Source organism: Piliocolobus tephrosceles, chromosome 6 (assembly GCF_002776525.5).
Source record: "Piliocolobus tephrosceles isolate RC106 chromosome 6, ASM277652v3, whole genome shotgun sequence".
In the NCBI taxonomy this organism is placed as follows: domain Eukaryota; kingdom Metazoa; phylum Chordata; class Mammalia; order Primates; family Cercopithecidae; genus Piliocolobus; species Piliocolobus tephrosceles.
The window spans coordinates 57,125,269-57,150,450 of record NC_045439.1 but is presented as its reverse complement, the minus strand read 5'-3'; the positions used below and the strand labels follow the sequence as shown (position 1 = coordinate 57,150,450).

Below are 25,182 nucleotides of genomic sequence, written 5' to 3'. Positions count from 1 at the left end.
GCTTTTAATGAGTATCCAAAGTTCTTATAGACTGTGTATTTAATGCATACTTTATGGTTTATATGAAAATATGAGTCAACTTTAAAAATATTCCTCTCTTGAAGTAATTTTGAGAATTAAGTATAATTTTTATTCCATGATAACAAATTTTTGAGAGTAGAGAAGTGGAAGATAATAAATAATGGGAATTCACAGTAAAGAAGGCAGGGAGAAGATGGTAACTTCAGTTTTAAACATGTCATATTTGAAGTGCGTTTAGGGGATCCAAGTGCATCAATTCAAGGCAGCTGGTTATATGAAAGTGTATAGACACATACACATATATACAGAGTGCTTAAAAGAAAGTGACGGTCTGGAAATACAAATAAGAAGTCACCAGTATATAGATATGGATGAAGTCACCCAAGGAGAGTACAGAAGAACAGAAAAACAGGGGCTGATAACAGAAGTTGGATAATAGCTATAATTAAGAGACTGAGAAGAAGCAATCAGAGAAGATGAAAATTGGGAACATGTAGTATCATAGGAGCTGATATGGTTTGAATTTGTGTCCCCGTCCAAATCTCATGTTCAACTGTAATCCCCAATGTTGGAGGTGGGGCCTAGTGGGAGGTGACTGGATCATGGGGGCAGATTTCTTCCTTTAATGCTGTTCTTGTAATAGAGTTCTCAGGAGATCTGGTTGTTTAGAAGTGTGTGGCACCTCCCTGCTCCTTCCTCCTGCTTTGGCCAAGTGAAGACGTGCCTGCTTCCCTTTTGCCTTCCGCCATGACTGTAAATTTCCTGAGGCCTCCCCAGCCATGCTTCCTGTAGAGCCTGTGGAACTCTGAGCCAATTAAATCTCTTTTCTTTATAAATTACCCAGTCTCAGGTATTTCTTTCTCTTTTTTTTTTTTTTTTTTTTTTGAGACAGAGTCTCACTCTGTAGCCCAGGCCTGAGCGCCGTGGTGCAATCTTGGCTCACTGCAACCCCCACCTCCTGGGTTCAAGCGATTCTCCAGCCTCCAAGTGATCCTCCTGCCTCAGCCTCTGTAGTAGCTGGAACTACAGGTGTGCACCACCACACCGGGATAGTGTGTGTATGTGTGTGTGCGTGTGTGTATCTCTATCTATCTATATTTTTGGGTGGGGGTACAGGGTCTTGCTCTGATACCTAGGCTGGAGTGTAGTGGCACGATCTCGGCTCACTGCAACCTCCGCCTCCCAGATTCAAGCAATTCTCCTGCCTCAGCCTCCCAAGTAGCTGGGATTACAGGTGCCTGCCACCACACCCAGCTAATTTTTGCATTTTTTAGTAGAGACAGGGTTTCACCATGTTGACCAGACTGGTCTTGAACCCCTGAACTCAGGTGATCCACCCCCCTCAGCCTCCCAAAGTGCTGGGATTATAGGCATGAGCCATCGTGGCCAGTCTTCAGGTATACAGGAACCCAGAGATAAGAGCAGTAACAAATATTACAGACATAAGTATGAAATAAAAATATCTACTGGATTTGGCAATTAAGTTACTTGTCAAAGGCAATTTATATCCTGATTAAAACATACATGGTAGTGTTTTCATAAAGAATGGTAAAAAATAATATAAAGACAATTGGCTGCAAAGAAAAAAATGAGAGAGGAAATGAAAAAACTTTCTTCACTCTAGTTACTTATTCTACTAAAGAAAGGTTTGTTCATTTGCTTGCTTGGTTGTTTTAGGACAATAAAGATTTTACCATATTCAAATGTCAAGGGGTAAAAGCCAGTTTTTTTTTAATTTTTATTTTTTTGAGACTGGGTCTCACTCTGCACCCAAGGCTGGGGTGCAGAGGCATGATCATGACTCATTGCAGCCTTGACCTCCCAGGATCAAGCAATTCTCTTTGCATGCCACAGGTGCATGCCACCACGCTCGGCTAAGTTTTTATATTTTGTAGAGACGAGGTCTCCCTATGTTGCCCAAGCTGGTCTCAAAAACCTGGGTCCAAGCAATCCTCTGACCTTAGCCTCCCAAAGTGCTATGATTACAGGCACGAGCCACCACGTCTGGCTGGAAAAGTCAGTTTAGATGTAGAAGTTTTACACATTTAGTCAAGTATCACCTATGCCAACATAACTTTTTTTGTTTTTGTTTTTTGAGATGGAGTCTTGCTCATCGCCCAGGCTGGAGTGCAGTGGCGCGATCTCGGCTCACTGCAAGTTCTGCCTCCCGGGTGCACGCCATTCTCCTGTCTCAGCCTCCGGAGTAGCTGGGAATACAGGCGCCCGGCTAATTTTTTGTATTTTTTGTATTTTTTTTTTTTTTTGAGACGGAGTCTCCCTCTGTCGCCCAGGCTAGAATGCAGTGGCCAGATCTCAGCCCACTGCAAGCTCTGCCTCCCAGGTTTACGCCATTCTCCTGCCTCAACCTCCTGAGTAGCTGGGACTACAGGCGCCCACCACCACACCCGGCTAGTTTTTTGTATTTTTTAGTAGAGACGGGGTTTCACCGTGTTAGCCAGGATGGTCTCGATCTCCTGACCTCGTGATCCGCCTGTCTCGGCCTCCCAAAGTGCTGGGATTACAGGCTTGAGCCACCGCGTCCGGCCAATTTTTTGTATTTTTAGCAGAAACGGAGTTTCATCGTGTTAGCCAGGATGGTCTCGATCTCCTGACCTTATGATCCGCCTGCCTCGGCCTCCCACCCAGCTGAGCCACCACGCCCGGCTAGAAAAGTCAGTTTAGATGTAGAAGTTTTACACATTTAGTCAAGTATCACCTATGCCAACATAACTTTTGTTATAGTGTTGAGATAGTAAAAATAAAATTTTATTGTGTGTATCTCTCCACGTATTTTCATTTTATCTAAATGTATTCCTGAACCAACTAACTTGCATACTCTCCCTCAATACAGTATTTATCTCCTTTAAATAGTAGGCCTCATAGAAAAATCAGTATGAGTATATAGGAGGTTGAGGTTATCTCAACTTTTTAAGATTTCTCCAATTCTTCCTCCTATAAGGGAACATAATCCTCAAATCACACTCCAGATTCATCTTTATTTTTTAATTTTTTTTTTGAGACGGAGTCTCGCTATGCCACACAAACTGGAGGGCAGTGGCGTGATCTCAGCTCACTGCAACCTCTGCCTTCCGGGTTCAAGTGATTCTCCTGCCTTAGCCTCCTGAGTAGCTGCAATTACAGGAGCCCGCCACCACGCCCAGCTAACTTTTGCAATTTTAGTCGAGACAGGGTTTCACCATGTTGGCCAGGCTGGTCTCAAACTCCTGACTTCAAGTGATCCACCTGCCTCGGCCTCCCAAAATGCTGGGGTTACAGGCACAAGCCACCGCACCCGGCCAGATTCATCTTTACATCCCATATCTAGTATGTGACAAATTCTTCTGGTCATTCAGTATTCGTGATGTTGTACTATAAAAGATTTCTACAATAAGAACAGATAGAGCTCCAGAGAGAAAACAAAAGATAAACTAAAATAGGTTTAGAATGAACAAGATTTGAAGGATTAAAAGTATTCTAGAATTACAAATATTTGAAGGATAAAATAGTGAGATATTTATTGATTTGCTTTATAAACAACAACAACAAAAAACCCTTCAATTTAAGTTTACCTGAAAGTGTAGAGCAACTGCAGGTCTGGCCATCAATTTATTGAAATGTTCATTAAACTCTGGTGAAAGAATGTCCTGTGATAATGTTTCATAAGGATCAAACGCTTGCTCCTATTTTTTAAAAAAAGAGAAAAAGCATTAGGTTTAAAAGAATATATTTTCTACTAATATGATCCAGATTATCACTTGATCCCAGGAGTTCGAGGTTATAGTGAGCTATGATTGTGCCACTATATTGCAGCTTGAGCAACAGAGTGAGACCCTATCTCAAAAGAAAAGAAAGAAATGAAAAGAAAAAAGAGAACAGAAGGAGAAGAAAGAAAGATTTCTTTTCCCATTAGACTGGCAAAAATGAATGGTATATCTGCAGAACCAGATATGAAAACAAAACAAATTTCGAAAAAAAGAATTAAAAAGAGAAAGAATAAGGTAATACCCAGAGTTAGTGAAGGGAAAGGGTGAAGAAAGAAGGAAGCTTACATACACTGGAATTTATCTGGAAGTGAATGTGGCAAAATGTTTCAAAGTTCTAAAAATATACCTAGTCTTTAGCACTAAAATTCCACTTCCAGGAATACATTCTTAAAAATGATTAGAACATATGGCTGGGCGCAGTGGCTCACGTCTGTAATCCCAGCACTTTGGGAGGCTGAGGCGGGTGGATCATGAGTTCAGGAGTTCGAGGCCAGCCTGGCCAACATAGTGAAACACTGTCTCTATCAAAAATACAAAAAAATTAGCCAGGCATGGTGTCAGGCGCCTGTAATCCCAGCTACTGAGGAGGCTGAGGTAAGAGAATGGCTTGAACCAGGGAGGCGGAGGTTGTAGTGAGACAAGATTGTGCCATTGCACTCTAGCCTGGGCAACAGAGCGAGACTCCATCTCAAAAAAAAAAAAAAGGATTGGAATATCAAGGCATAGTGCAAGCATGTTTGTTGCAGTGTTGTTTACAATAACAAAAAAAAGAAAGAAAGAAAGGAAAAAACTCTACAACCTATGGATAATAGTTAAAATATGTTATGGTGTCTCTATATAACATCACATTATTTATACTTAAAAATTGTATTGAAGTATATACATTAACACGGACAATGTTTATGATGCACAGAGTAAAAACAGTAAGTTATAAAATAGTAGGATCCTATTTTTGCAAACACACATATGTTTGTATGTATGCACAGAAAAATATAAGGATAAGTTATCTATGGATGTCATAAAATAAAGTGACTTTCATCCAATTTATATATCTCTCTATTTTTCTTAATATTTTTACAATGAGCTACATTATTTTTATAGTCATTTAAAAGACAACAAAAAGATTTTTACTTTGGAAAACATTAAAATAATAGAAACCTTCTTTCCAACTTTTAAGTTTAAAATCCACAGAAGGTAAAGAGTTATGGTCAATAAAATGTATCTTCCTTCATCTTGAACATACCTATGACTTAAAAAAAAATCCAAATATTAATACTCTAGTATATAAACTTTTACTATAAATATTGCCATAAATACACTATAAAGAAAGTGTCACTATATAGGCAATGTGATTTTAGTTTGTTATCGGTTAAATCTTAAATATCTTTTTACAACGGCCAGTGGTATCTTCTAATTTTCATAAAAATTTTTTTTTTTGGAGACAGGGTCTCACTCTGTCACCCAGGATGGAGTTCAGTGACACATCATGGGCTTGATCTACCAGGCTCAAGTAATCCTCCTACCTCAGCCTCCTGAGTCGCTGGGACCACAGATGGGCACTACCATGCCTGGCCAATTATTTTATTTTTTTATGGAAATGAGGTCTCACTATGTTGCCAAGACTTGTCTCTAAATTCCTTAGTACAGCATTTAGGACTTTAATGAGAATATAAAGTAGTTTTGTAAACTTACTTCTGCCAAATCTTCAAAACAGCTGCCAGCTAAGGGATGAGGACTGCTTTCATCAGTCATTTCAACTGTGTCTTCAATCAAACCTAAAAGTTTCACAGTCAATTCATGTATATCTGAAATGTTACTAAAAATCTTTTCAATATCCTGAAAAAAAGAAAAGGAAAGGTTAAGAAATGTGAGATTGAGAATTCTCCTTAAAAATTACTAAATATAAAAAGCAATACAGGCTACTCTAGGCACACTGCCTACTGAGTAGCCCTGCTCCACAAGAAACAGTACTTCTGCTGCTGTTGTACACTGCCGCTTCAGCAGAGGTTCCTACCATTGTCATGTCTTTGGCTTCTTTCCTGGACAAAGCCAAGAACTGTCCCAAGCTAAGCCCCAATTTTGGGGCTTGCCAGCCCTGCACCAAATACATCATTTAATTTATGGGTTATAATTGTTTTCTACATGTTTTTAAATTTATGGAATACACTGTAGAATTTCTTTAGCAAATATTTTATTGGGAGCATGATTAAAGCTGTTATTATCACTTTTGAACAATTCGTATATTATATAAAGCAATATATTTGCATTAAATGTCAACAAGCTATAGCAGAATTTTTGCATTTTGTTCTTGGGAAAACTCATTCTTTGTAAAAATAAAAGTTATTACATGTGAATGTATTATCATTACAAAAGATTCAAACACAAGACAGAGAGAGCAAAATATGAATGTTTACTCTCATGCCCCTCTTACCCCCATGTCCCTCAGAGGTAGAAACTATTAATAGTTTAGTATGCATTATTCCAGTATAAAATTCCAACCATTTTCAAACATGTACATCTTGATGTTAATATATTAAAAGATGGAATCATAGTGTGTAATCTTTTAACTTGGGTTGGAGAGGTCTTTGGAAATAAAGAGATTTGCTTGTACAAAAAAACCAAACAATATGAGTTAAGGGTATATCTTCATTCAATCTCAGACTAATATATTCCAAGACAGAGTAAAAATCAATCATGAACAGGAAGAGAATTTTAAAATCTCTTGGATAACAGACAGTAAAAATACTGCAAAATATAGATTCCAGATAGTTTTGTTAAATCTAAAACCTCCTACTGTGAATAATTCTAAGCTACTTTTTACTTAAAGAATTTTGGCATTTTGAGTGTTTTAAAACTGGCTAAGACGCTAAAAGACTTGATCAAGGTCTTACAGAGCCCTAGGTTTTATTTATAGCTTAGGCTATATAGTCTTATAGGTTAATGGTAAGAGCTGGGATGAGAATGAAGATAACTCCTAATCCTGCTACAATCCTGTTTCACAATTTGGAGCCCATCTCCTGGATGTGAGAAGGAATTACAGATTTCATTCAAGCTCCCATCTGTGAATTACAGCCATGCACTGCTTAAAGACAGGGGTATGTTCTAAGAAATGCACTGTCAGGCAATTTTGTCATTGTGCAAATATCATGGCGTGTACTTACACAAAACTAGATGGTATACTACAACACTTAGGCCACATAGGTATAGCCTATTGCTCCCAGGCTACAAGCCTGTACAGCATGTTACTGTACAGAATGCTGTAGGTAACTGTAACACAATGGTAAGTATTTATGTATCTAAACATATCTACATACAGAAAAGGTACAGTAAAAATACAGTATAATCTTACAGGATTACTGTCATATATATGGGTATATATAGTCTATCACTGACTAAAACATCGTATGTGGCACATAGCTGTTATCTAGGATAAGACAGGTTCAAGACCTCTGAACACAAACATATCATATGACTGACCATCCAGGTTATGGCCAACTATTATTCACTCTGGCATCTTATAATGGAAACATCACGGGCTTTGGAACCTGACAGACCTGAACTTGGATCCTGGCTCTACCACATGTGGTATATGAAACATATTTTTGGTCTTTGTCCCTGGTTCCTGTCTTAGAGCCCCTAAAATGCTAAGAATATCCTGAGTGATAATAATGTCTTTTGTTATTCATAATGAGTCCCTTTGATAAATATTGAGTTTATGTTAATGAGGTTACTTGTAACTGTAGTAGGGCCCCTAGATAACTTCATGATAGGGCCAGTCACCAAAAAGACCAGATGATTAGAGGATTGAAGGGTTACTTGAAACCAAACTGACTCATGAAAAAAAGAAAAAGGATCAGAGGGTTGCAACTTTCAGCCCCACCCACTGATCTATAAAAAGTTGGGGAAAGACCCTGGGAAACATGGCAAAGCCCCGTCTCTACAAAAAATAAAAAATTAGTCAGGTGGGGTGGTGTGTGCCTGTAGTCCCAGCTACTCAGGAGGCTGAAGCTGGAGGATCGCTTGAGCCCAGGAAGCAGAAGTTATGGCAAGCCAAGATGGTGCCACTGCACTTAAGCCTGGGCAACACAGCCAGACCCTGTCTCAAAAAAAAAAAAAAAAAAAAAAAAGCAGGGGCAAGAGGCTAGAGATCAAGCTCCGTAAAAACTCTTGATGAGCTTCCTGGTTGCTGATCTTGTGGAGGTGCTAGGAGGCTTGCCCAGAGAGGGCTTGGAAACTCTGTGCCCCCATACCTTGTCCTGTCCATCTCTTCATGTGTATCCTTTTAAAATCCTTCATAATAAACTGGTAAATGTGTTCCCCTGATTTCTGTGAGCTGTTCCACCAAATTAATGGAACCCAAGGAGTGGTCATGGGAACTCCAATTTATAAATGATCAGTCTGGAGCACAGTTCACAACCTGGAACTTTCAACTGGCGCCTGAAGTAGGAGACAGTCGTGTTGGGACTGAGTCCTTAATCTGTGAGATCTGACACTATTTCTAGGTAAATAATGTCAAAATTGAGCTGAATTACAGGACACCTAGTTGGTGTCCGCAGGAGAATTACTTTGGTGTATGGGGAAAAAATCATCACATATCTGGTTGCAGAAGTGTTCGGTGTTGAGTGTGAACATTAGAGAGGAGGTCAGGCGGGGTGGGTCATGCCTGTAATCCCAGAACTTTGGGAGGCCAAGGGAGGCGGATCACCTGAGGTCAGGATTTTGAGACCAGCCTAGCCAATATGGTAAAACCCCATTTCTACCAAAAGTACAAAAATTAGCCAGGCGTGGTGGTGCAGATCTGTAATCTCAGCTACTTGGGAGGCTGAGGCAGGAGAATCGCTTGAACCCGGGAGGCAGAAGTTGCAGTGAGCCAGGATTGCACCACTGCACTCCAGCCTGGACAACAGAGCAAGACTCCACCTCAAAAAAAAAAAAAGATTAGAGAAGAAAAACTGTTTTTCCCTTTACAACATGTCAGATGAATGACCTTGGATTAGGAATGAAAAGGACAATAATAACGGCTAACATTTCTTGGGCACATTATATTCTAGGCACTCTTCTAAGCACTTGAAATGTAATAACCTAATATCCTTATTAGATAGGTATTATCATCATCCTTATTTTACAAATGAGGAAACAGAGGCATAGAGCAGTTAAGTAATTTGCCCATCGTCACACATTTGGTCTGATGATACCCAGCTCGTAAGGTTCTTAGGGTTAAATTAGATGATTTCTGTTAAATGCTCCTGGCACATATTAAGCCTTCCAGAAATGCAAGCTTTTTGAAAACACAGGACGCGGGGCAAAAGGAGTAACTTAAGATCATTTTTAAGTCATTCACTCCTTTAACATTTGTAGAGTACTATGCTCTGATTTTAGATAGTCTTTACCTCAAAAGTTTATATTTTACTTAATGCTAAAAAAATTATAATAGATACAGAGATAGAGAGAAAAAGGATTCTCTCTTCCATCTGACCCTTTAGTATTAAAATAGACATTTTCTGTCATATCAGCACTAATCCAGTGAAAAGAGATTCATAAAAATTAATTCCTGAGGAATGAAAACGGATGGGACACAGCAAAGACAAAGATAACATTAGCTGCCAGCATTTATTAGGTTTTTATTCTTCACACCACTAGAGACAAAATCCAATTATAACATGGTAGAAAAAAGCCACATTCAAGATCAAACTCTATAACTAACTTGATTAAGATGTTAATTTCCAGCTGGGCACAGTGTCTCAAGCCTGTAATCTTAGCACTTTGCGGGGCTGAGGACGAAGATTGCTTAAGCCCAGGAGTTCGAGACCAGCCTGAACAACATAGCGAGACCTCTAACTATATTTTAAAAAATAATAATAAGGTCAATCTCCTTACAAGTAAAGTAGATATGATAATATCTGCCCAATCTATCCCTCAGGATTGTTATAAGGGTCAAATAAAATAGAACAGTACTTTGAAAAACATAATGTTCTGACTACTTACGATAGTACTCCCAGTGGGAATTATTATAAACATTGTTAAACTAAACATATATCCAAAAGAAAAAACATAATGGCCAACTAAAACACTTTCAATTATCATTTAAACTCATCCTTTTGGAAAAGAAAAAGAAAAGCTAAATCAGTTCCTAACTGTAAATACTCAGCCACCTGTGTCTGAGTTCACTCTTACTTATTCACATTATAGTTATTTTGTGGAGGAAGTTAGGAGGTACAAGATAAATAAGACAAAGGCTAAGTATCTTTTTTTGAGCTGAGGTCTTACTCTGTTGCCCAGGCTGGAGTGCAGTGGCATGATCATGGCTCACTGAAGTCTCGAATTCCTGGCTCAAGCAAACCTCTCACTTCAGCTTCCCCAGCAGCTGGGACTACAGGCATGTGCCACCATGCCCAGGTAAGTTTTAAATTTTTTTGTAGAGACTGGGTCTTGCTCTGTTACCCAGGCTGGTCTCAAATTCCTGGCCTCAAGCAATCCTCCTGCCTCAGGTTCCCAAAACAGCTGGAATTACAGGCACGAGCCACTGCACCTGGCCAAGACTAATTATTTTTAAAGTGTGGGCCAAATACACAGACATGGAAAAATAAATCATGTGAAAAGAAAAAAACCTTTTTTGTTTGTTAAACATGGCATTCTGCATAAACTTTTATTTTTAAAAGTTCCACTGTTAAAACTTTATTTTTTTTAACCCCATATATTCTGAGCTTCAAACTAAAACTTTAAACTACTGCCTTGAGGTACTTACCAAAAGACAGAAAAACGCAGAGGTCTTTCTTTCCTAGACCATACATCTTTTTCACCAACTCCAAATGAATGACTCTAAATATCAGATACCGCATAGAGGAAAATGATTTCACCCCAGTATAAATATCTTTCTAATTTTGTGCCTAATTTTCATTGTCACTGTACCTATTATATAACAATTCACATGTTTATAAAGCCCACAAATACATAAAAGTATATTTTATGTACTCATAAAGTAATTTAAATTACTATTTATGGGCTGGGTGCAGTGGCTCATGCCTGTAATCCCAGCACTTTGGGAGGCCAAGGCAGGTGGATCACTTGAGGTCAGCAGTTTGAGACCAACCTGGCCAACATGGAGAAACACCATCTCTACTAAAAATATAAAAAAATTAGCCGGGTGTGGTGGTGCATGCCTCTAATCCCAGCTACTTAGGAGGCTAAGGCAGAAATCGCTTGAACCTGGGAGGTGGAGGCTGCAGTGGCGCGAGCTGAGATCACACCACTGCACTCCAGTCTGGGCGACAGAACAAGACTCCGTCTCAAAAAAAAAAAAAAAAGTGACTATTTATGATTTTAAGCTGGTTTTTTTGGGGTACACAGAATTTCAAACCCAAAAAGGTACTTACAGAAGGTTTAAACAGCTTTCTATCAGAAAGAAAGGCTTCTCGAAACACTTTTATGATCATATTTAATTCCCGTAGATACTGTCTTTCTTCTGCGATTTCAGTTCTGACAAGATCATAGTAGTTTAATTCACCGGAAGAACTAGGTTCATCTTCACAGAGAGAAACCAAACCTATATCATCCTGATCAAACATGTCCATCAAAACCTGAGAAACAGAAATCAATAATGTTGATTTGTTTTATTTTCTTTATTTTTATAAAAACTGCCTCAAAGTACTTGAAATCTATACGTTATTAAACAGGGCAGGGAGCTGTAATCTCAGCTCCCTGGAATTTTGGGAGGTCGAGGCAGGAGGATCACTTGAGGTCAGGAGTTCCAGGCCAGCCTAGCCGACATGGTGAAACCCTGTCTCGACCAAAAATACAAAAAATTAGCCAGGCGTCATGGTGGGTGCTTTAATCCCAGCTACTTGGGAGGCTGAGGCAGGAGGATTGCTTGAGCCTGGGAGGTCAAAACTGCAGTGAGTCATGATCACGCCACTGCACTCCAGTCTGGGCGACAGAACAAGACTCCATCTCACACACACACACACATACACACACACAACATTATTAAACAATTAAGAGTTGTGTGTATTATAAGTAAATTTATATGAGAAAACCTAGAATAAAAGGAAAACTGAAGGTGGGAAATGTTCAAATAAAATCAAATATGGCAAAATAAATATTTCTGGAGATATGAACTAATGGTGAAATATGTACTAATACATATGCATATGTATGTGTATATATGTGTGCTATAATACACACACACACACACACAACAGCAAAAAAAAAAAAAAAAAGCCTGTTTTTGGGGAACAATAATCTGAGCCAAAAATCCCAGTTCAGCCACTACTTGACTATGATTATGAACACATTTATTCTTTTGAAAGTCATATTCCTTATGTGTAAAATGTAACTGATAAGAATAATTCACTGTGGTAATGTATATAAAATGCATACTACTATGTCTAGCAAATAGTAGGTATTCAACATAGTAGTTCCTTGCCATAGTATAAGGATGATAGTATATATTTAAGTAGGGTTAAAAGGAGAAAAGTGAAATGCTACTATAGTAGAGGCACACGATAGATCAGCACGATGCATTTCTGATGCACATTTACTACAATGACCACTGCTATTACGTTCATTTGCTAAACCCAAACATCCCACAGATGCTTAAATTGTAGTAGCGACCACTTCTTTCAGAAATAGTAAAGATGCTACCACAGACTCAGGTCAACCAACAGGCAAGAACTAGCTGTAAATCAACAGAAACAGAAAGATGACTGTACTTTTTTTTTTTTTTTTTTTTGGTGAGACAGAGTCTCTGTCACCCAGGCTGGAGTGCAGTGGTGTGATCTCGGCTCACTGCAACCTCTGCCTCCCAAGTTCAAGCGATTCTCCTGCCTCAGCCTTCTGAGTAGCTGGGATTACTGGTGCACGCCACCATGCCTGGCTAATTTTTTTTTCTATTTTTAATAGAGACAGGGCTTCTTGGCCAGGCTGTCTTAACTCCTGACTTCAAGTGATCCACCCGCCTCAGCCTCCCAAAGTGCTGGGATTACAGGTGTGAGCCACCGTGCCTGGCTGTGACCATACATTTAAAAATTAATAATAGTTTTTTTTAAAAAAATGATTAGACCTAGTTAATTATATATTTAAAACTGACTGAAAAGTACTCAGAGAGTTCAGCTAAAAGGTATAACCTGAAAAGGAAACTTCAAAGTAAAAAAACTTCAAAGGGATGAGAGGAAATTCTGACAACACAATAACAGATATTCATTCGTTCATTCTGAAAAACATCTACTGATCACCATAAACTGTATCACATGTTGGTAAAATACGCTAATAAAGTAAACATGAACTCTGCCCTCCTAATCTTTTTGAATCTAACTCAGAAATATCTTATAAGCATCTTTTAAATCTGGTCAGCTCTCTCCATCTTACTGCAGGCTTTAGATTACTCTACTAAACAATCACCATCTCTTACAAGGATATACAAGTTTCATAATTTGATCTGCCTGCCACAAGTCTTCCCAACCCCAGTTTTAAAATCATGTTACTAAAAATAAATGATACATAAAAATGATACTGGATTTCATTGCCTTCTACATAAAATCCTAACTTCTTTAGGATAAAGGCCATTCATAATTTAACTCCCACCCACCTTCCTAATCTCATGTTCTGTGACACTTTCAAATCCCTCCCTTCCCCAATGCTTACTTCATGCAATCCACCTTCCTGTCATTGAAGACCATCATCCCCCCTTCCCAGTCACTTTTAACTTTAAAGAAACCAGTCAGGCTACACAGGGAATTTGGTGATGAAATCTGATTTCAAACAGACATGCAAAATAAAGGAAGGCATGAGACATAAAAACACACAGAAGAGCTACCACCCTCTTCTCTTCCCCACCAGAGACCCTTTTAGAGTAGGCCATACTTGCTAGCTATAACTTCTTGCTCCCATTCACTTAGCAAGCCCGTTACTATATTAAAACTGCTCTCACTATTGATCTAGTGTCAAATCTAATGGTGTGTTTTAGTCTTCCTACTTGTTTTCTCTAGTTTTTGACACAGCTGACCATTCTCTAATTCTTAAAACTCTTAACTCTCAGGGTGAGGCATGGTGGCTCATGCTTACAATCTCAGCACTTTGGGAGGCCGAGGCAGGAGGATCACTTGAGGCCAGGCATTCAAGACCAGCCTGGCCAATTCAGCAAGATCCTGCCTTTACCAAAAGTAAAAAAAAATAATAACCAGGCATGGTGGTAGACACCTGCGGTCCTAGTTACTCTGAAGGCTGAAGTGAATCACTTGAGCCCAGGAATTCGAAGCTGCAGTGAGCTAAGATCGTACCACCACATTCCAGCCTGAGTAACAGAATGAGATCCTATCTCTAAATAAGAAAAAACACATATAAACCCCCCCCCCCAAACAATTTTTCTCTTCTTGGCTTCTGATACACCATTCTGTCAGTGGGGCCTCCTTCTCTATGACTTACCTTCTCTACCACCCATTCCACGTTTCCATTCTTAAAACTCTTTTGGTCACATAATACCAAAGTTCCTGAATTTAAATGCTACAGGGGTCAGGCAAGTAACATTGTAATATACAAGAAGCAGTGGGAATTATGGCAAACTGGAAGGTGCACGCACCTAAAGAGGAAGTGTGCAGCTCAGTGCCAGATTTTCTGTTAGGCATTCTGATTTTCTTTTTTCGTGAAAAGTCTGGGATTTACATTTTTATGTAAAACTTTTACATCTGTAAATATAAATAGATGGCAAATAATTCAAAAATTTAAAAAACAAACCTGGAGACCCTATTCACTAGAAGGTCACCAGTCTGAAACGTCTGCTACACTGACAGAATGGTATATCATTCCTCAGAGTGAGCTCATTCCCTTAAATGATTTCCAATTACTATCTAGATGATAATGACTCCTAAGTGTTTATCTGTAGCCTCAGCATCTCTCCGGATCCTAGACAAATGTTACCTAAGGCTCACTAGATATCTGCCTGTCTTAAAAAACCTGTATGTGTACACTCTCAGAATCACTAATTAAACAGCATCACCTACTTGGTCTTCATAACTGGAAAACTTGTCCATCACCTTAGACTTACCACTTTTCCAACTTCTCTCCTGTATCCATACAGTTCCCAAATCCTGTTGACTAACTAAGAAATATGCCCTACATCTGGTCAGTTCCCTCTATTTCCCTCTGTCTAGAATGTCTTCTCTTACTTCCCCTTCCCTCCCAACTCTCATTTATTCACCTAACCAATCTCTACCCATTTTTTCACCACTTAGCTCAAATATAATTTTTTTGGATAGCTTTTCCAAACTCTCCCTGACTCCTTACCAGAATCTCTTCCACTAGCATTAGCCCTTGATTAGCAACTTTCTATCTTTCCTGTAGAAGCACCTAATGTATAAAGTCATCCCTTGGTGTCTGTAGGGGATTGGTTCCAGTACCCACTCCATAGCTCCACAATCCTCAGATACTCGAGTTCCTTATATAAAATCACATACTATTTGCATATAACCTACACACATCCTCTTGTCTACTTAAATCATCTCTACATTACTTGTAATATCTAATACAATGCCTACATGTCACTTCATTCACATAGATTAAATGTAGCACTCATAGCAAATTCAAGTTTTGCTTTTTTTGGAATTTTGTGGAATTTCTTTTTCCTGAGTATTTTTTATCTGTGGCTGGTTGAATCCATGGATACAGAACTCATGAATACAGAGGGCCAACTGTATTAAAATTTCTGTTCTATCTTTTCCCCTACTAAATAGTAACCATCTAAAGATAAAACACAGTGCTTTCGTCTTAAAATCCAAAGCACCTGACACACAGTGAATACACAAAAGATAACTGTTTAAAGAGCATACATGTACTATATGTATTTATAAACTATTAGACATGTAAAGCATTTTTTGGTCATGATTATAGCATGAACAATAAAGTAGAGTCAGGCTAGATGCAGTGGTTCACATCTGCAATCCCAATACTCTGGGAAGTTGAAGTGGGAGGACTGGTTGAGCCCAGGAGTTCAAGACCAGCCTGGGTAAGAAAGAGAGACCCAGCCTCTACAAAAACATTTTAAACATAGCCAGGCATGGTGTTGGTTCAAGCCTGTGGTCCCAGTTACAAAGGAAGCTAAGGCAGGAGGATCACTTGAGCCCTGGAGGTTGAGGCTGCAGTGAGCCATGTTCACACCACTGCACTCCAGCTTAGGTGAGTCCTTGTCACCAAAAAAAAAAAAGAGAGAGAGAGAGCGAGAGCTAGTTCTTGAAACAGATGGAGTAATACTACCATGAAAGAGAAAATATATTCATACCCCACTCCTGGTAGCTTCAGATTTTTCTGGCCAGGTATGGGTGGCTCACGCCTCTAATCCCAGAAGTCTAGAGGCCAAGGTGGATGGATCACCTGAGGTCAGGAGTTTGAGACCAGCCTGCCCAACATGGCGAAACCCTGTCTCTACTAAAAGTACAAAAAATTAGCCAGGCATGGTGGCATGCGCCTGTAATCCCAGCTACTCAGAAGGCTGAGGTGGGAGAATCACTTGAACACGGGAGGCAGAGGAGGTTGCAGTGGGCAGAGATTGTACACTACACTCCAGCCTGGGCAACAGAGCAAGACTCTGTCTTCAAAAAAAAAAAAAAAAGGCCAGGCGTGGCTCACGTCTGTAATCCCAGCACTTTGGGAGACCAAGGCAGGCAGATCACTTGAGGTCAGGAGTTCGAGACCAGCCTGGCCAACACAGCAAAACTCTGTCTTTATTAAAAATACAAAAATTAGCCAGGCGTGGTGGCAGGTGCCTGTAATCCCAGCTACTCAGGAGACTGAGGCAGGAGAATTGCTTGAACCCAGGAGGCGGAGGTTGCAGTGAGCCAAGATCACTCCATTATACTCCAGCCTGGTCGAGAGAGCGAGAGTTTGTTTCAGAAAAAAAAAAAAAAAAAAGGGTAATTCAATAGGTTAAAAAGAAAATACAGAACTCAACTGCTAGTACATCTAGATCTGGTGAACTAAGCTTCTTCAGAGCAGCTTTGTGACCTCTTATTCTCTCTTTTTTTTTTTTTTTTTTTTTGGTCCTCTATTGCCCAGTGGCACAATAATAGCTCACTACAGCCTCAATTTCTCAGGTTCAAGCAATCCTCCCACCTCAGCCTTCCAAGTAGTTGGATGCACCACCACGCCCAGCTAATTTTTTTTTATTTTTAGTAGAGATAAGGTCTTGCTATATTCTCCAGGGTGTCTCACCTTTCTTTCTTTGTTTCTTTTTCTAAATTTTTTTGTAGAGATGAAGTCTTGCTATGCTGCCCAGGCTGGTCTCAAACTCCTGGGCTCAATATATCCTCCTGCCTCAGCCTCCTAAAGTGCTGGGATTACAAGCGTGAAGCACTGTGCCTGGCCTTTACCTTTCCTACACATCAATTTCCTTCTTAAGCATTTATATGTTCAACTTTTCCAGTTTAAATACTATTTTCCTTAATAATGACATATATACTAGAACTTAAATTCTATGGTTCTTTCCTGTGATCATCTAATTCTCAGCAATCTTTGATATGCTAGAATACCTCATATAGTCAAATGTTGCTTTTATTTTTAAATGTAAAGAAATAGGATTTGTTCTCAAGTTCTCTGTCTGGCACATTAAAGATACCCCTAGAAACCATGTATTCAAATAACTTATTAAACAGATGGTTTGTGAGCTCTTGAACTAGTGATCTCTAGAAATCAGTTTGGATATACTAAGATCACATCATGTCATACAATCTCATTACTTACGGTTACATAACTAGACCCACAAATCAAGTCATCTGGAATTTTTTTTTTTTTTTTTTTTTTTTTTTGAGACATAGTTTCACTTTGTTACCCAGTCTGGAGAGCAGTGGCACTTAGCTCACTGCAACCTCAGCCTCCCAGGTTCAAGCAATTCTTGTGCCTCAGCCTCCTGAGTAGCTGGGATTACAGGCAACCGCCACCACGTCTGGCTGATTTTTTGTATTATAGTAGAGATGGGGTTTCACCATGTTGCCCAGGCTGGTCTCAAATTCCTGAGCTCAGACAATCTGCCAGTCTTGGTCTCCCAAAGTGCTAGGATTACAGGCGTGAGCCACCATGCCCGGCCAAGTCATCTGGATTTTAGCTAAGCATATGACAGTCTCTTGTGACAAGTAGGGGATCATGACAGGAATGTCTGAAACAATGACCAGCAAACTACCAGCCAAATCCAGCCCAGAGACTGTTTTTGTAAATAAAGTTTTGCTGGAACACAGCCCACACTAATTCATTTATGGTTGCTTTCATGCTACAAGGGCAGATATGAGTAGATGCAAGAAAGATGTATGGCGCACAAAGCCTAAAATGTTTATCCCCTGGGCCTTTATAGGTAAAGTTTGTTGACCTATGAATTAAACAAAATGTGAAATAATAGCTAATAAAAGGTAATAATGAAGAAAAGTGGTAACTTTTAACCTAGAAGAATGCCACTAATAACATATGCTAGAAATCTCATTTCTTATATAATCCTTTTCTATATATATAGATTTATATTATATTTTTTAAGATAGAGTATTGGCTGGATGCGGGGGCTTACACTTGTAATCCCAGCATTTTGGGAGGCTGAAGCAGGTGGATCACCTGAGGTCAGAAGTTTGAGACTGGCCTGTCCAACATGGTAAAATCCCGTCTCTACTAAAAATACAAAACTATTAGCCAGGCATGGTGGCAGGCACCTGTTATCCCAGCTACTTGAGAGGCTGAGGCAGGAGAATCGCTTGAAACTGGGAGGCGGAGGTTGCAGTGAGCCAAGATCATGCCACTGCACTCCATCCTTGGCGACAGAGCAAGACTCTGTCTCAACAAAAAATAAATAAATAAAATAAAATGGAGTCTCCCTCTGTCACCCAGGCTGGAGTGCAGTTGCGCGATCTTGGCTCACCGCAACTTCCACCTCCCAGATTCAAAGGCACCTGGCCTTTTCAACATTTTTACTAAATAATTTTAATTCAAGGTTTATCAAATTTGTACACATTACAAAAACCTGGGTAAAGTACCTAAAATGCTGAATGAAAATTCAATTTTTAAAATGTCTACATATGCTGGAACATAGCCTCAATAACAGTATGAAATTTTCTAGGGATAAATTCACGTTCATTCTTACAATAACAACAAAAAATCAACAGCACAAGTTGGAGAAATCAAAGACATAACAAAATGGTACTTCATGTGGAACAGTCCTCGGGAGTTTAGAAATCTGCAGACTCAATAAGTACACAGAGTAATATGGTGCCAAAATATTAATGCTGAAATTATTAAAGAATAGCATATAGAATAAAGGATACCTAAGTGCATTTCAATATACTCTGTTGGTCAGACCAAATCTGGACTATTGTCTTCAGTTTTAGAAATCAGTCTAAAAGCAATGTAACAAGGGGATCTGAAAATCCTGCCACATGATTCTTTAAAACTCTCAAAAGGTGAAGATTTAGGATACAGAAAAATGCTTCAAATAAAGGAATGACTTATTCAAAAAAATAGTTTATGGCCTGGTGCAGTGGCCCACATCTGTAATCCCAGTGTCTTAGGAGGTTGAGGCAAGAAAATCACTTGAAGCCAGGAGTTCCAGACCGGCCTGGGCAACATAGCAACACCCTATTCCTACAAAAATTTAGAAATTAGCTGGGCATGGTGGCAGGTGCTTATAGCTCTAGCTACTTGTGAGGCTGAGGCAGGAGGATTGCCTGAGCCCAGGGGTTTGAAGCTGCAGTGAGCCTGGGTGACAGAGGGAGACTCAAGCTCTCAAAAACAAACAAGCTGGGTGTGGGGGCTCACGCCTGTAATCCCAGGACTTTGGGAGGCCGAGGCGGGCAGATCACGAGGTCAGAAGTTTGAGATCAGCCTGACCAACATAGTGAAACCCCATCTACTAAAAACACAAAAATTAGCCAGGCATGGTGGCGGGCACCTGTACTCCCAGCTACCTGGGAGGCTGAGGCAGGAGAATCGCTTGAACCTGGGGGGCAGAGGTTGCAGTGAGCTGAGATCACGCCACTGCACTCCAACCTGGGCAACAGAGCGAGACTCCATCTCAAAAAAGAAAAACAAAAAACAAAAAAACAAAAAACAAACAAACAACAACAAAAAATGCACATGTGTTTTCACTTACATGTGGAATCTAGAACAAACTCATAGAAGCAGAATAGAATGTGGTTCTACCAGAGGCTGCAGGGTAGGGGGACAAAACCTCAATTAGGAGGAATCGGGTCTTTTTTGTAAGATTTATCGCACAGTATGGTGAATATAGCAAATAATAATGTATTTACATTTCAAAATTGCAAAAAGTAAATTTTTTTGTCATTTCAATTTTCAAAAGAAAGTTTTGTGGGTACATAGTAAGTGTATATATTTATGGGGTAAATGCAGGCATATAATGCATACATCAGAATAAAATGGAGTCTCCATCACCTCAAGCATTTATCCTTTCTTTGTGCTACAAACAATCCAATTATACTCTTTTAATTGTTGTAAAATATACAATAAATTATCGTTGACTGTAGTCACTCTGTTGAGATATCAAATACTAGATCTCATTCATTCTAACAATATTTTTGTACCCATTAACCATCCCCATTTCTCCCACTCCATCTACCCTTCCTAGCCTTATAACCATCATTCTACTAGCTAAGAGTAAATTTCAAATGTTCTCACCACAAAAAATAAGTATTTGAATAAATGTTAATTAACTTGATTTAATTATTCTACATTGTCTTCATAATCATAACCTTACCTTGTACTCCATAAATATATACAACTATAATTTGTCAATTTATAATTTAATAAATTAATAAATAGGAAGGAGAAAAGAAAAGGAAGTGCTCAAATAATGACAGGAACAGAAAAACCAAGCTAGGGCTTCTAATAACCAAATCTGGAACAACTGAAACTTTTTTTTTTTTGAGACAGAGTGCAGTAGCGTGATCTCGGCTTCATGTAGCCTCAATCTCCCGAGCTCCAGTGATTCTCCCACCTCAACCTCCCAAATAGCTAGGACTATAGTTACAAGCACACGCCTGGCTAATTTTTTTTATTTGTAGAGACATGTTGCCCAGGCTGGTCTCAAACTCCTGAGCTCAAGCGATCCACCTGTCTCGGCCTCCCAAAGTGCTGGGATTATAGGCATGAGCCATGGTGCCTGGCCTGCAACATCTGAATAATGAAGTAACAGATTACGACCCATTGAATAAAATAATAATTCATTAGTCCATATGAAGATAAACAAATTTGAGTGTGATGAAGAATAAGATACACAGTTTCAAAATACTCCACAAAATGTTCATTTATTAATTACAAAAGGGAAAAGAGTAACTTCACAGATGAGAAGCCTGGCAGATAACTCCCTAATCAAGTAATCAGTCAATATCACCACCACTAATGAGACACAACAAAATCATGTGCCTGTGTGCCATCTGAGAAAATGCAATGAGAAGAACACAGCACAATTTCTATGATATTCCTGCCACAGAAGACCATTACCTGATTCTAACCAATAGAAAACAACAGAGAAAACCTAAATTGAGGGACGTTCTACACAATAACTGACCTGTAACCCTCAAAAGTGTAAAGGTTATAAAACGTAAGGGAGGAGAGTTGATTCTAATGTCTCTCTCCCCAACCATGGGATTACACTGCAGTGGTCCCTGTGCCTATTGCCATGACCTCCCTTGAATAAAGTCAACTTTACTATCTTTTTTTTTTTTGAAACAGTGTCTTGCTTTGTCGCCCAGGCTGGAGTGCAGTGGCCCAATCTCAACTCATTGCAAACTCTGCCTCCTGGGTTCAAATGATTCTTGTGACTCAGCCTCCTGAGTAAGTATGATTACAGGCATGTGCCACCATGCCCAGCAACTTTTTTTGTATTTTTAGTAGAGACGGGGTTTTGCCACGTTGACTAGGCTGGTTTGAACTCGACCTTAAGTGACCTGCCTGCCTCAGCCTCCCAAAGCGCTGGGATTACAGGTGTGATCCACCATGCCTGGCCTGCTTTGTCATGTTAAAAAAAAAAAAAAAAAAAAAAGGTAAGGGAAGAATGAGGAATTATTCCAGACTGAAGAGGATAAAAATACATGACACATAAACAATATATGCTTCTGGAATGAATGATTTTGGTAAAAAGATCATTAGGATATGTGACAAGACTTGAATGATGTTTGAAAGTTAGATGGTATAATGTATCAACTGTATTCATTTTCTGGATTTTGACTGTCAGTCATACTGTGGTAATATAGCAGAATGTTCTTGTTTATAGGACACACTATGTTGGCAACTTACTCTCATATGGTTCAAGTGGCAAGGGTGTACTTTTTGTTATACTTTCAACTTTTCTATAAGTCTAAGATATTTTCAAAGTTAAAAAAAAAAAGTAGCCATAATTTTAGAAGTCAAAATAGAGATAACAAGGAATTGCTACCACGATGTAAGTGAAAAGTCATTTTTGAAATTATGGAATCATACAATGGGTCTCAGTCATTATAACTGCACATCAGAATTACCTGGAATGCTTTCAAAGAACACTGAGGTTTGGAGATCCACTCCAAGCCCATTAAATCTCTGGGGGTGATATGCAGGCATCAGCACTCTTTCAAAGCTTTCTATTAATTCTGATGCGCAGTCAAGGGTGAGAACCACTGACATGTGCTAGGTCCTGGAGGTTGTTCACCCTGAGAGAGCTTCATTTAGGCATTTTCTTTGTAGTCTTTCTGGCCTCACCCATGCTAGAGTTCATTACTTTCTCCACTGTACCTTGGACTTAATAGTATAATAGTTTTAATCATGTTGTTCTGTAATTATCTGTTTATTTTTATTTTGCAGTAAAATAAATACCTTCTAATACAAGGATTGCAATCTTATTCAGTGTTATAGCTTCAGTGGGAGCAGTGGCTCATGCGTATAATCCTAACACTTTGGGAGGCCGAGGCAGGCACTTGAACTCAGGAGTTCAAGACCAGCCTGGGCAACATGATGAAACCCTATCTCTCCAAAAAAAACACAAAAACAGCTGGACGTGGTGATGCATGCCTGTGGTCCTAACTACTCGAGAGGCTGAGACAGGAGGATCGCTTGAGCCAGGGACGCAAAGGTTGCAGTGAGCTGAGATTGTGCCACTGTACTCCAGCCTGGGTGACAAAGTGAGACCTTGTCTCAAATAAATAAATAAACAGGAAGAAAAATAAGAAGGTGAGAAAAGGAGTACAGAATAATATGAAAGACTCAATTTCTGCCCGCAAGTAGCTTACAGCCAGGAAAGAAGACAGATATAAAAACAAAAAAATGATCAGAGGGGAGTAACTTCAGCATTGCAGCCTAATTTTCTCTCTCCCTGTGCCTCACTAAGCTAAGCTGTGAAACCAAAGTAGGGTCTTCAAAATTACTTACACTTAAAGTACCTGAGTAGAACTCTATATATTCTCTTTCTGAAAATATAAAACTCAAACTACTTAAATTGGTTTGAGGCCTTGGATGTTTTTTTCTTGTAAGTAAAAGATTCTTGACCAAAAAAAGAGATCCCCATCCTGCCATATGCTTAAAAACCTGGAAATATCATGGTTACTCTGTAAAGGCAGGATTTTTCTCTCTTCCAGTACTAGCAAGTATAAAAATTACTCATCTAATAATGTATACAAAAAGATTGAGGCAGAAATTAGTATAGTTGCTATTCAAGTTAAGTTTAAATACCTTGTAACACTTACCTTATCCGCACACATTGACACTTTAATGTCCTGCTGAGATATTTCATAATGCCGGATATTAAAAACATAATTACCAGCCAATTTTAAAATATCAGCTGAGATATATTCTAGTACAGCCACAATATATAGGGACACATGGTAGTCCACTTTGTACCCTAACACTTCCTGTGAAAAGAATAAATAATTTAATTGCAAAATTCAGCACTGTCAAGTATTAAACACTTAAAAAATTTCTAATTAACATCCTTACTTATAAAAAAACTTTCTATTAACTACATGTCTAAATGTAGTTTATAAAATGAATCTCTGGTCCCTGAATTGGGGGCTTTTTTTCCTTCAAGAGATATCTAATCTAACAACTCTGCCTTTTATCAAACAACAACAGTTGATCTTAATATAGAAATCTTGGGTTGCACTCCACTAAAAGCCTCCTAATACATTAACCAAAACTCATCTGACAAATATCAAAATATCTGCTATCTTCAAGGACCCTGTTTTAAAACCAGTATCCCCTAATTACAGTAGTTTCTACTGAGGGGAGGAGAGGAAGTGTGGTGCATGTGTGGTGGGGGAGTGCGCAGGGGGGCAGGGTGCTTGAATTTGCTACAAAACTCTTAAAATCCATATATATCAAGCATATTTTGCCCTATGCACTAATATGCATCTAGTAGGCAAACTAGCTCTTAGCCCACTTTTCCAGTATGTAAAAAATAATCTGTAATAACACAAATTAATTTTAAAAACAGTTCTGCTCTGAACTCATAGTAGCTTCTGACATTATGCACTTTCTTAATCAACAAATGGCTGAGAATCATGGCCTACTACATAGGAATCAGTCAGAGTAGCAGTCATTGGAAGATGCCACAATAGGCCAGGCATGATGGCTCATGACTCTTATCCTACCACTTTGGGAGGCCAAAGCAGGTGGATCACTTGAACCCAGGAGTTTGAGACCAGCCTTGGCAACACAGCAAGACCCTGTCTCTATTAAAACAAACAAACAAAAAAAAAGATGCCACAAAATAATACTGATGCATTGTCACTATTAATAATTTTAATATTGTTTGAAAAGCAAATTTCACCAGAGTATAATTATTTTGTATACATATTTATGACACGTATGTACAAGTATACACATGCAAGCGCACATATACACACTAACACAGACCATGCTACATTAATGCTTTATAAATATAGAAATAAAATATTATTTGTTATAAAGAACAACCCCCAACCAATGTTTAATCTTTTGTTACCTTCAACGAAGGATGGATTTTGTCCACAGGCAGTAAAAGAGGATTTCTTCGTTTTCGTTTTTCTATAGCAGATTGTGCATCAGCAATGGCCCATTTATCAATTGGGTGAGGAAAGGTCTTCTGAACTCGCTCCTGCTCAATCATAGCAGAACCATTGTAGTATTAATAAAAGTGTTTGTAAATAGGAAATTCATACAAAATTCAACTTGATCACTATTCTTAATGCTAGCAGATAATAGCGACATAATACATTCTGATTCCTGTAATAAATAAATTTTTTGGTTTAAAAAAAGGTCAGGCCAGGCACAGTGGCTGATGCCTGTAATCCCAACACTTTGGCAGGCTGAGGCAGGTGGATCACTTGAGCTCAGGAGTTTGAGACCAGCCAGGCAACATGATGAAACCCCATCTCTATTAAAAATGACAAAAATTAGCCTGGCATGGTGGTGCATG

The 25,182-nt window shown here is 39.0% G+C and overlaps 1 protein-coding gene across 2 annotated transcripts in view; it reads right to left on the bottom strand.

Moving 5' to 3' along the window:
• Positions 1–25,182, bottom strand: part of SOS2 (SOS Ras/Rho guanine nucleotide exchange factor 2) — a 114,134-nt gene that overhangs the window by 56,481 nt on the left and 32,471 nt on the right. The window contains exons 3-7 of one of the 2 annotated variants that reach the window (XM_023222687.3): positions 24,730–24,861; positions 23,474–23,638; positions 11,159–11,362; positions 5,478–5,621; positions 3,591–3,701 (exon numbers count right to left, since the gene is read on the bottom strand). In XM_023222687.3, coding sequence (XP_023078455.3) covers positions 3,591–3,701; positions 5,478–5,621; positions 11,159–11,362; positions 23,474–23,638; positions 24,730–24,861 — 756 coding nt within the window. The remainder of the gene's footprint in view (positions 1–3,590; positions 3,702–5,477; positions 5,622–11,158; positions 11,363–23,473; positions 23,639–24,729; positions 24,862–25,182) is intronic. The other variant, XM_031935770.1, reaches the window with a different exon arrangement.